General features: G+C 38.6%; 1 protein-coding gene across 2 annotated transcripts in view; it reads right to left on the bottom strand.

Moving 5' to 3' along the window:
- Positions 1 to 13,018, bottom strand: part of RHOBTB3 (Rho related BTB domain containing 3) — a 65,354-nt gene that overhangs the window by 22,497 nt on the left and 29,839 nt on the right. For both annotated transcript variants that reach the window (XM_023592348.3, XM_004470655.5), the window contains exons 7-8: positions 7,417 to 7,529; positions 4,307 to 4,427 (exon numbers count right to left, since the gene is read on the bottom strand). In XM_023592348.3, coding sequence (XP_023448116.1) covers positions 4,307 to 4,427; positions 7,417 to 7,529 — 234 coding nt within the window. The remainder of the gene's footprint in view (positions 1 to 4,306; positions 4,428 to 7,416; positions 7,530 to 13,018) is intronic.

Genomic DNA, 13,018 nt, shown 5'->3' with positions numbered 1-13,018 from the left:
GCAGTGCTGATGCGCGCAAGGAGTGCCCTGCCATGCAGGGGTGTCCCAGCATAGGGGAGCCCCATGCGCAAGGAGTGTGCCCTGTAAGAAGAGCCACCCAGCACGAAAGAAAGTTCAGCCTGCCCAGGAATGGTGCTGCACACACGGAGAGCTTACACACAAGATGACGCAATGAAAAGAAACACAGATTCCTGTGCCACTGACAACAATAGAAGTGGACACAGAGAGCAGACAACAGGAGGGTTGGGGGGGGGGGGAGAAGAGAAGAGAAATAAATAAAAAATAAATCTTTAAAAAAAAAAGATATGGTAAAACAAACACTGTCATACATTGCCAATGGAAATGTAAATTGGTACAATCTTTTGGGACGTATACTATTTAAACAGCATAAATAAAGTCTTACAGATATTCATATCCTTTGACTAAGAATCCATCCCAAGGAAGCAATCCTAATTTAAGAGTAAATTTAGTTCTGCAATGCACTATTATCTCTAATAGTGAAAAAGTAGGAAATACTTAAATTTATACCTATAGTGAAAAAAACAGTATACCATATAATGACATTAAAAATGTTAACAAAAAGTAATGATTATGACACAAGTCTAAAAATAAAGGTATAAATTGGATAAATATTATTTATTACATAGTCTTTTATTAAGCAGAGGAAAAATGACTGGAGGGAATTATGGCAAAAATGTCAACAGTGATAGTCATTGGGAAGTTAACTATTTTAAGGCATCTTTATATAATATTTGACTATCCTACAATAAGCAGTTACAACAACTTTCTAATCACCCCCATCTTCATCTCATTCTCCAGGGATAACTCCTGTTCACAATGTGGTATGTATTCTTCCAGACCTTTTCCTTCCTTTTTTTGTACATTTATAAATGTAACAGACATCTTCTACACACAGGATCATTCTGTACACACTGTTCTGTAACAGTCACATATGACTTTCATAATCAGAAAAAAAAGTTTCTTTATGAATATATATTCAACTAATGGCTAGTTAAGGGGCGCTCTCAATTGGATTAGTGATTCTCTAAGTTCTCTGCTTCTTCCCTCATTTAGAATGCTTCTGGGTTTTTTTCCACCTCTCCCTATACATTTTAGAAGAATTCCAGAAGTACATCAGGAAACTGATCCTGGCAAATTGAACCTGCTGTGAGTGGCCACATTGACGTTAAGTTCAAATATGCTCCATTCCATTCAGCAGGACTATGGACACATTTTTTAACTCCCAAAAGGCAGTTAAACTTCTCTGAACTTCCTTCAACTCAAAATTTCTCTCTAGTTCTTACTGCTAGGCCACACGGACCAGAGAATGGAAGAAGGATGGCCCTTAGTGAATTGTACATGTCTTAGCATTAAATATGGGTCACCCATCTCACTTCACAAATGAGAATATATAAAGGCTATAAAAGTTAAGTGAGTTGCCCAGGGACACAAACTGGTTAGAATGCAAAACCGAAGAATGAAAGAGACAACACCCTTCTGTTTTGCAGCTTCTTTCCCCTTCCTCTCGCTCTGCAGAAGCTATGCTTATCAAGTCTTACAGCTGCTTCCACACCATTCTTGCTGCTCTCCACTCCCTGGAAGAGCTTTGTTTTTGAGCTGGGGAGGCTAGAGGAAGCACCACAGCAGCTGTTATACATCACCAGCATAGGCATATAACTAGCTCTCCTTGACCCCAGCCTACTTCATAAGTTGGGGAGCTTGAGCCAATGCCTGCAAAAGGCTCACTAGGAGGAAAGATAGAGAGAAAACAAGAGATGGTGAGCAAAAAGGATTCTCCAGTCACTGCTTATCTCTTTTCTCTCTCTCTTTTTCTTTTAAAGATTTATTTTTTTAATTTCTCTCCCCTTGTCCCCCATTGTCTGCTCTTTGTGTCCATTCGCTGTGTGTTCTTCTGTGTCTACTTGCATTCTTGTTATGCAGGACTGGGAACCTGTATCTCTTTTTTGTTGCGTCATCTTGCTGTGTCAGCTCTCTGTGTGTGCAGTGCCACCCCTAGGCGGGCTGTGCTTTTTTCATGCACGGCAGCTCTCCTTATGGGGCACACTCCTTGCACACGGGGCTCCCCTATGTGGGGGACGCCCATGTGTGGCATGGCACTCCTTGTGCACGGCGGCACTGTGCGTGGCCAGCTCATCACATGGGTCAGAAGGCCCTGGGTATCGAACTCTGGACCCTTCATATGGTAGGCGGATGCTCTATCAGTTGAGCCACAACTGCGTCCCATCTCTTTTCTCTTAATAAGACAAATTTTCGTGTGTTACACATTCCCTTTGAAAATCTTCTCAGTAGGTAACAATAATATAATATTTGGCATTAATACCTCCTATGCAAATTACAAGCAAATATGATTGCTACATTATAGCACAACAGAGAAAAAGTAGTGATGGGAGATAATCCCCAGATGTATTAATCTTGATAGGTTCAATTTACATTTATATTGAACTTACTTGAAAAATGTTACTCTCAGACTTTGCTACATCATTAACATCCTTGGCAGAGAAATGGACCCTCTCTTCTTTTATGGATTCATTACAATGCAAAATCTTCTTGGAGAACGTTTATGCCTCAAGTTCAGGATCACTAATCTCATTAACGATAATCATTTATTAAGATTCAATTAGAGGTAAGTCACTGTTCTAGGGACTGTATGGAACACAGAGATGTAATGACAAAGATCCTTTGTTGGTGTTAATTGTCAATTTCCACCTGAGACAAGTAACTAAGGCTTCCCTTTCACAGTTAAACTTCTAAAACATACACAGACCTCAGTGCCACCCAGGAAGTCATTTGAAGAGCAACATCCAGCCATCTCCTGTGGCATCAGTCACCTCTGCAGAATACAGAAATGATTATTCCAGTCTTCTAAACCGGAATTTTTTTTCAGATTCATTTTGGAATGATGGAACCACTCTTTATAATTTGCTAATCATATTTCTTCTTGACAATGGATAAGTTCTTTTCTGATGAAGATGAATTTTTATAATGATGTGCACAAAATAATCTCCCCATTTCTTTTGTATGAATAGAGTATACCAAGAATTTTTACCAAACACCTTCATCAATGGAGATTTTTCTAAAAGCTAATAAGGGAATTCTGTAATTAGCAGGCGCTTTATCCCTGTCAAGGCTTGTTCTATATATAATGAATAATTTACAAGAGCTGGCTTTAGAGAAAACCTGGATTTTTAATCTGTGAGTAAAACTGCAGTTGTGAGAATATTGGGGTTTAGAATCAGTTTTGGGTTCTCCTAAAATGAGGAAAGGGTTAAATAAAGCCTGGTGACTCATTTAGTTTTTAAAAATCATGTTCTTATATTTCAAGGTCACTCCTCTTGTCCCATTCCCAGTGTCCCAGGCACACAGTGCTCACAGTGCTGACAGTAGCTTGGCAGAGGGCACTGTGAAAAGTTTCCAATTCACTCTTTGTCTTGGCAAGTGACCAAAGTTAAAAGTAAAACATCTTTCTGGGAAAGACTTTTAAAAGTAAATGACTATGTTAGCTGCCATACATTTCTACCCCCAAATTTCAGAATTATATTTCCCTGTCAGTAATAGCCCACCTGGAATTCTACTTAATTAGTTTGGAAATAACTCCTTCTATTCTTGCATAATTGAAGGAGAAGCCATTTTTATCTGACAATTTATTTTTAAGAGTATGCTTTTAATCTCCCAACATGACAGAATTATCTAAGAGAATAATCAATAACAGACATTAAAGCAGTTCATTTTTATTAAAATTTCGTAGCCTTACTTTCCCACAGAGATAAGAAGCAACTCTCAGCTGCTGGGGTGAGAGCAATTTTCAGAGTGCTATGAGGGAAAAAAGTAGGAACATCTATGGGTGCTTCATGTAGACAAGGCTTGGAGTCACCCAGCATAATCCTAGCACTTGTAGACTTTCCTTTTGCATAAATAAAAAGGAAGAGAGCTGATAAAGTAGGATAAAAGTAATGTAATTTTAAGGGGGCTGTTTCCATATAAATTGAAACCTTAAATAAATACACAAACAAAAATATACAATAGCATATTACAGATGGTGCCATCCCTTGCTGGTCCCTAAAAGTTAATGAAGCACAAAGTGGGGGGTGAGGGATACTAAGGATGTTGTAAATTTCTTTTCTTATTTCAGTAAAATACTTCATTTCCCTGGAATATTTTGTTAAAATTCAGTCAGTGTTAATCTACATGCTGCAGTAGAGAATAACCATTCCTTCCCCTAAAATATTCAAAGCTGAAACAGAAGAAATAAAAATGAATAATAGGATTTGTAAAAGTTGAACCATACCTTGAATTTCGAAGACAACATCAGCAAGCATAGGCTTATTAAGGAAAAACTTGAGGGAAGTGTTATAAAACCATAGAGGTTTTCTGGCTTGATAGGTTTTGCAATTTCTTAGGCAATTAATCTATAAGAAAAAAGAAAAAGACAAGGGGAAATGTTGTATAATATCCTTACACATGAAATGATTAGCGAATCTGGAAAACTACGCTAAATTTCTGAAAAAATAATCATCACCTACTCTAAGGATTCTCTGATCACAGCTTTCATGGGAACCTGCCCTCAAGAACTGTATCTGCTACCTGTCAATAAACTATAATAATAATATTAATGCTTTGCAGCATTCACAGCGTTAAACGAATTGCCTAAGTAAAAACTCAACTCTACAGCTAATATATTGTATGGTTCTGAATCCCCATGGGTTTTTGTTATCTAGGAAACAAACAACAGTAGTTCAATCTCATATGAATGCATAGTAAAGTATGTTTTCACATGTAATCTTCTATTTTGGTCTGCAATTAACAAACCATATATATACAAAAATTTAATTTGTAATTTAAGAAAAAAAAAATATATATATATAACTTGTTATTTTTCCTCCATCACACTCTATGATACTTGTGCTTACTAGCTCAACATTTTCTCCTACACAGGAATGAATACTGAAAAATACCTGAAAGTGATGAATTGGTTCATCTGTTTTGGTCTACACTTTGGTCTACAATCTTACAATCGCAAATATGTTTCTCACCCACCACAGAGACCTGACTCTATAAAAGGGTGCCAGGATCTCTGACTGAAGCTTCAGAGAACCTGTTCTCATCCACTTGTCCTCACTGGCAGCCTCCAGTAACAGTGCCTCTGCTTGACCTGGTGGTCTCCATCCTCTCTTCTGCTCCCCACTCAGGACCTGGTACTTTGTCGATTCTTTCTGTGGCTCCAGTTCAAAATGGTGTCTCTCCAGTTATCCCTGTGTTCCACCACCAGAAACCAGTGGCCAGCCCCCCTTCCCTCACCTTCCACCCCAAACTCCTGCTGAATCTCAGAACCTCAGTTCAGGTCAGAAGGACGATCCTCTGCTTGGTTGGCCAGAGAACTCAGAAAGCATTACCCCTGAGAAATGATCTAACATGCAAATGTAGCAATAGTAAGAATGAAAGACACCTACTCCCCTCTGTGAATTAATTTACTAAGGACACAGAGAGAAATTTTAAGTCTTTGGCAAGGGATTTTTTTTTTTAAATGGTATTAACCCTCCTTACAGGGAAGAAGAAAATATATCCTAGAATGGTATCCCATGAGCAAGACAGAGAAGCAAAGCAGGACCATACAGGTCCTGGTCCTATAAACTATATTCTCAGATACTATACACAATATATCATCATATACATTGGAGGAACTAGGGGATAAGGTTCAGGTGATTGTCACCCATAAAACAGAACAACAGTCAAATAGTATCACAGAATTTGTGAGCTAGCAGGAGCTTTAGAAATTGTCCAGTTTATCCCTCATTTTGTGGGAAGTCCTGAGAAGTTAATAGACCTCTCAAAACCACAGAGAAAATCCATGGCAGACTGACAATTTAAATATACTCATGATTACCAATTCACAGTTACATCCCTATGTCACACTCAATTAGTCAGAGCCCCTACAGCAGGAAAACACAGGAAGAGGCACAGAAGAACTCTTCTTTCCTCCTGTGCAAAGGAGGGAATTTAGTTCAATATCATGGAGTCACATAAACCCTTGCCTCCCCCTCTGTCGACAAGAATTCATTTTATTCTTAGTACTCAAAGGTATGGGTGTTCAGAATCAGACCCAAGGAAAGGCTCAGGTTCAGAACAAAAGGCAATACTCCTTCTGCCCTTACCATTCATATAAAGATTATGAACTTGTATTCCTGAATATTATATAAATATATTATACACACACACGCACATAAAGATTATTAACCTGTATTAATAGATTGCTTTGTCACTGATTTGGAAAAAAATGGGAGAGCAAAAGTCTGGTGAGAGGAGAGACATACACTTTCATTGGTCCATTAAAAAAGTTAATCTAGAGCACTTTCGAAAAATGGAAATGCAGGTATATGGACACACTTCTACAAAAGGATTATAGAGTTGATTTAGATTGCAGAAGAGCTACACCCTGCCATGTAAAACTGGACAGCTTTTGTATACCTGGCTCAAAGTGTCATTGCCCCTTACTTCAATGTTTGTTTTTTTTTAAAGCTCATTTTCCCAATTAAAGAACAGTTAAAAATCTTTAAAAGCTAGTAGAGTTTTACATTTTTAATTGTAGAACTAATAAAAATGTAGAACTGATTAAAAAGTCATTTGTAAAAAATAAAGGATTTTCTTACAATTAGATAAATCTATATTTTGCTAGGCATTGTCCACAACTTACCTTCTTATCTACTGTAGCCAATTTGTTTATCACAGAATCTGAAATAAGAATACACTGGCTAAATTGTGTAACATAGCTGCCTTGGAATTTAACAAATTGTGCGATGTAGTTGTCTTAAAATTTAAAGCCCTTACAGACACTGTACAATCTAAGTTACTAGAGTTTTAATACAAAGAGTTTATGACCATTTACAAAGTCTATATTTTTTATAACCTTTGAACCTAACTTATAACTTTCAATCTAGTCCTGATGAGAGAAAAATCCTTACCTGTCTACCTGGCTAAATAGATCATTTCTCACAATTCTTGAAAATAGCGCACACAGAAACTGCCTTGTTCCTGAAAACTATTCGGACTGAAACTCTGAGGAGAAAGCATCTCCTCCAAAAAAGCTTAACTGTACACATTAAATAGTCCTTTATTCTTTGTATTGATTACCCATTCCCACACTGCAATGTAATGTTTCAGAGTATGGGATTCACAAATGAACACTTTAAAGACATGGCTCATACATCTTTTAATTTTTGCATAAATTAAAATCTAAGGCAGTAAAAAATAGCATGTTTATTTAAAATATATAGATGGCAAAAATATACTTAAGGAGAACATTCGTATTTATATGTTTTTGACTCTTCATATGACTCTACAATATATTCATCATAGTGTATCAGTTATAATTCAGAGAAAGTCAAGGTAAACCAAATTTACCTTTCCTGGTGTTTTTAAAATGCACTTAACTTTCTCAATAACATTTGAGACATCCCCAGAGTCTTTCAACTTCTTCCTGATATCTTCTTCCAGTTCATCCCACTGAAAAGCACCTGTAAATAAATTAATATATGTTGGATTTTTTCTGTTAAGGAGTTAAGAAAAGGAAATCTTTTATTAGATATCGGTATTCCCTTTTTAAAATATTTTCTTTTAAAGATGTATTTATTTATTTTCCCTCCAGTCCACTCTCTGTGTCCATTCGCTGTGTGTTCTTCTGTGTCTGCTTGTCTTCTCTTTTGGTGGCACCAGGAATCAATCTTGGGATCTTCTGGAGTGGGAGAGAGGAGCTTAATCTCCTGTGCACCTCAGCTCCCTGGTCTGCAGTGTCTCCTATTGTCTCTCCCCTGTGTCTCTTTTTGTTGCATCATCTTGCATCAGCTCTCCACTCAGGCCAGCTCGTCACACAGGCCAGCACTCCTGCACAGGCCAGCACTCTACTCAGGCCAGCTCGCTCCACAGGCCAGCTTGCCTCACCAGAAAGCCCCGGGAATCAAACCCTGGACCTCCCGTATGGTAGACAGGAGTCCCTAGTTTGAGCCACATCTGCCTCCCTAAATTTTTCTTTACCAAAGAAATTAAGCTTGTAATTAAGATAACACATTTAATCAACTCTCACATTTTTCAAAAATCAGTTTGCCTTTCCCTCAATTATTTCTCAAAACCTGAAGTCTTCCCCCCTGAACAGCCATTACCTCTCTGTTGAAAGTGGTAAGCTACTGAGAACAGCAATAGCCAGAGCAGAAGTTCACATCCTAAGTAGCCCAACACCCAAATTATTTACTTGCCCTGGATAATTAGGCAGATACAGTCTTTTCCAAGGTTGATTAAATCAGATTAATCATGGCAGACAATGAATATCATCAGGAAGAGGCATATGCAGTAGGAATAGAACACATTAAAAAGATTTTATGCATTGTCAGGGTCAGAGTGGGATATTCAATAGCCAAATTTACAGAACCAACATGAGGAAAGTAGCTAATAATTTCCTGACAAACCTCATCATGCTGTTATTGCAAAATCAGGACACCTGGACCCTCCCTCCTGGTCTATTTAACCAACCCACTTTAAAGTCATCTCTTCTTAGGCTCTCTTCACCTGCTTCTCCCACTTTGTTAGCTCCTTTTCCTATCTTATGAAACTTCCATTTTATGGTCCACAAAATTCACCTTTTCCCCAAGCACACCCATCACCTAGTCAAGAGCAAGGCCTTCACTCCATAAAATCTCCCTCATATACTCAAAGCCTGTTAAGTATCTGAAAGTACAGTTCTGATCACAATACTCCCAGAGGTTACCTCCCTTCCATCCCATGGTTTAGAGAATCCTAATTCATAGAAATACAATTCAAAACAGTGTAGCATGGGAGGGTAGAGCTGGAAGACCAGGTTTATGCCATTAATAACTGGCGTGACTTTAAGCAAATCAAGGCACTTCTCTGGGTAATTCAAGATCCTTTTCTATCTGCTTCCAGTCATGTTTCCCTTCACGTATCCAGCACTTTGGTAGAAGCTTTCATAGATAGTGGGGCATGGGGAGGGCACATAATAAACATTTACTGAACTAATGAGGTTGTAGTCAGCCCGTACCAAGCAGACTTGAAAGTGAATCGGAAGGGTCAGCCTGATAATCGAGTGGCTCTCAGGCCTCATTCCCACTAATCACTGTGGTTCTTGGCACTCATGTGTGTCCTTTAACTTCTCACCTGGCCTCTGTGTTACCAGACCCAGCTATTCAGTGTGTGCTGAGAGGGTGAGGAGCTCTATTTTAGCACTCGCTGTTACTGTGGTATAAATGCTCCCACCACTTACCAAATTCAAGCTACTGGCGTGGCATCACATAACAGGGAATCAGGAAGAGAGGAGGACAACTGGCTCTCACAAGCCAGAGCCAGCTGGCTCCAACACACCGCTGCTGCTTCTTACCTTCAATAGCTCTTTTTCTGACTCCACTGTTGACTCCCCTGCCTCCTCAGACGTCCAAGGTGTGCAGTCTAGAAGAGCTCTATGACTTTGTTTTCCTCTTCCCATACTAATGATTTTTAACTGTGGGGTCACATACTCTTTTCAGAATCTGATAAATTCTTCAGATCTTCTCTCCAGAAAATTTCACATGTGTACACAGACATTAAAGTCTATATAAAATGTCAGGAGTACATACCACTTAAGGGCCAATGAAAGCCAGATTAAGAAAATTTACTCTATATCAGTGAGTCTCAATTCTAGTTGTGCCTTATGTTTGCATGAAGATGTTGTATAAAATACTTTGGAGGAAGTCTTACCCCAGACCAATTAAATTAGAATTTCTGGATTGTGGCCCACTTTCTAAAAGCTTCCCAGGCAATACAAATTGAGTACTGACAACTACTGCTTTTCCTTTAGAAATAGGGTCAGTGGTAAGCAGCAGTGGGTGTGAAGTATTTTTGACTGTCCATATTTATGCATGCTAAAAGGGAACACAGATATTGCCTCTTGAAAGTAAAATTATATTAAACTAAAGAATACCTACACAATATCCCCATTTAGAAAATTACCTGAAAGCAAATAACCTTAAACACATGGGGTTACTGGCAGCTAAATCCTCAAGAGCTATTGATTTGTTTGAGAAAAGACACAGAAAAATCTAAAAATTGAAAATGAAAGTAAGACCGTGTCTCACTGGGTACTCTAATGATTGGGCTGTTTTCATATTCAGAAATACTTATCAATTCCCCTTTAATGCTTTTAGGGCATAAAAAAACAATGATCCTTGGACTGGGATTTTCTGTAGTTAACTTCTCAGAGTATAAGTTACTTAGATTCATGCAGCGTGCTGTACTCCATGTGTACTAGGCTGTGCCTTTATTTAGTGCAGAAAAGCGTTCACCACAGAATGATTCAATGAACTGGAGAATACCACACAAACAAGATGAAAGCTCGTTTTCACATTTTCATCTACTCTGGTGGCATTTGAGTGTTGTGTATTTCTAAAGGCCATCTGTGGCAGGAAGAGCTCAAAGCTAAATTCTTGAAGCTCTTACAAATATTTAAATTCCTTGCCATGTATGACCACGTGACTCAGGAACTGGCAAGCACAAAGGCTGCATCAAGTACTGTAAGAATGTTACGACTGTACGCCATGTAAGGATTAGTTCATGAAGACCAAAGAACCACTAGCACCACTTTTCAGATTATGCCTTCTCCTCTAGGGTTGTTGCATGTTATTCAAGAGATACATACAAAAAGATAGACCTTTACTGTGTCTATTTACGCAGAAATTAAAATAGGAAAATAAACTGAAGCCTTATATGTAAGTGGAAAGTGTTAACCAGACTAGCAAACAGGCCCTTCCTAAATATAGGACCAAATATCCAGGGTTGCACATATATAACTTCAAATTCCTAAAGATAAAAATGTTTGTTATGAAAAATGATTAAGACATTCATTGTAATTTGACTATTTATTTAAAAAAAAAAAAAAAGGCTAGAGATAGGTTTACTCTGGTTCCTCAACCCATGTTTGCTCAGGGCAAATATTCCTGAGCCTGCTCCGTCCTGGAGTACTATCTCTGCATTACCTGCCTAACTTGCGGAAACAACCAACCAGCTCCTGTCTTCAACAGTTTCCTAACATAGCACATGGTAGGCCAGCCCTTCTGTGTTCTTTTGTGTTCTGTTCAAACTTTTTAAAAATTTTCAACAAATAGACAGGTCTGGCCTGTCTTTACAAGCAGTCTCTGAGAAAAATGTAGCTTTGAAATTTGATTTGATAAAAACTTTTATAAAATGAGGAACCTAGTCACAGAAAAGCAAAGACTAGAGGGTTAAAAAAAAAATGAGTGTTTAGACATTTTCTACTTTAGTGGGAATCTGGTTGATTATTCTCTTTTCAACATTTCTGATTTTTCTTTTCAAAATTGTCTTTACTGTGTAAATACAGCTTTATTATTTTTAAAGAAAGCAAACATGACATAGCTTTTGCTGAGTCGGGAATTATCTGTAAATAATTAAAGAATAATTAACAGGTACTTGCAGAACCAGTTATTTTCCATTCTCCTCGGCCAGCATCAGGGTCTCCCTGCAGCCTCCGGTCAGTCGTTCCCTCCCCCCATCCATGACACCACCTTCTGCCTTGGCCATGACATACACAGAGGGATCACGGAGATCGCAGCAGACATGCCTGAGCTCAGTGTCAGATCAAAGGCCTGTGCTCTGAACTCGCTGAGAGCCTGGAGCTCAGCAAGCTCTCCACGCCACCATGGCCCTCTTCCCTTCCACGCCCATTCCCAGGCTCGGGTGCACTTAGTGTCCGCCCAGTCACTCAGCATTCACTTTCCCCTACTTCAGGCAGGGGCTACAACTAGCACTGTGAGAGCCCAGCTCTGAAGAGCTCAACTCCAGCCAGTCTTGCAGCTGACTCCTTTTTGACTGGGTGCCCTAAAATTGAACTGGGTTCCTCTCCTAGGCCTCTGGGCTGAATTCCAGGCCTTAATTCGCCAGCTGGTATATCCAGTTCTGCCAAAAGCAGGTGTTCCTGCTGCTTCTGGTGGACCACAGAGATTACTGGAAATGCAGAATCTCAGACCTCACCCTGACTTACTGAATTAGCATCTGCATATTAACAAAGCCCCTGGTGATGTGTATGCATTTTAAATTTTGAGAAACACTGATCTGGGTAATGAAAGACAAGCTCCAACTCCAATCACCTGGTGCCGGAATGGTGCCTTCCTGAGGGTGATCCCTGGATGCAGCGGTGGGGCCTCGTAAGGACCTCTGTCTTGTCTGCTCTATTCCATCCCCCTACATTCACAGAAATGAGCTTTCTAACAGTCAATCTGATATTGCCTAAAATTTAGAATAGCTTCTACCAATGGCAGGAACAGCTCCCACCAGCCTTGCCAGCCTCTCTCTTGCCAGCTATTAGCTCCCACTCTGTGCTCCAGCCATGGGAAACTATCTGTGGTTCCCAGAAAAGAGCCGTTACCAAAGATTACACTTTTATAAACTCAGATTTACCCAGTATATTAATTTCTTCAAATATTAGATTAAATATATAAAAAACTTACAATAGGTCATTGGCTTTGGGAAAGAGGATTGGGGGTTTGTAGTATGAGGACAACTTTTTCTTTTCTTTCTCCCCCCTTTTTTTCCATCTGCATGTATTACTTTTGCAATAAAAAAAAATGGTTCTCTAGAGAAAAAGTTAAGCAGAGTCAGTAAATGGAGAAATATATAGCTATTTAACTGCTACCATACTGAAGAGGATATAACTGACTTCAAAATATTCATATGCCTTTGAAAGTATTCAATGTATAATGTAGGAAACTTGTTAAATAATGGATATAATTTCAACACTAAAATAATTTTAAAAAGCCAAACACTTCCTTTATAAGTCCTTAAACATACCATAAAAATAGTTTTTCTTTTCTTCTAACATTTAAACATTTTGGTTTTTCAAAATGTGAGATTCATAGTTTAATGTCCTAGTAAAACAACATAAAAATCTACAGTATCAAAGAAGTCCATACTAGTCTGGCTTATTCATAGGACAATTCACTGCTAATTG

The sequence above is a fragment of the Dasypus novemcinctus genome, chromosome 2, assembly GCF_030445035.2.
Source record: "Dasypus novemcinctus isolate mDasNov1 chromosome 2, mDasNov1.1.hap2, whole genome shotgun sequence".
Lineage (NCBI taxonomy): Eukaryota > Metazoa > Chordata > Mammalia > Cingulata > Dasypodidae > Dasypus > Dasypus novemcinctus.
The sequence above is the reverse complement of the archived record's forward strand: the minus strand, read 5'-3'. Positions and strand labels throughout refer to the sequence as shown.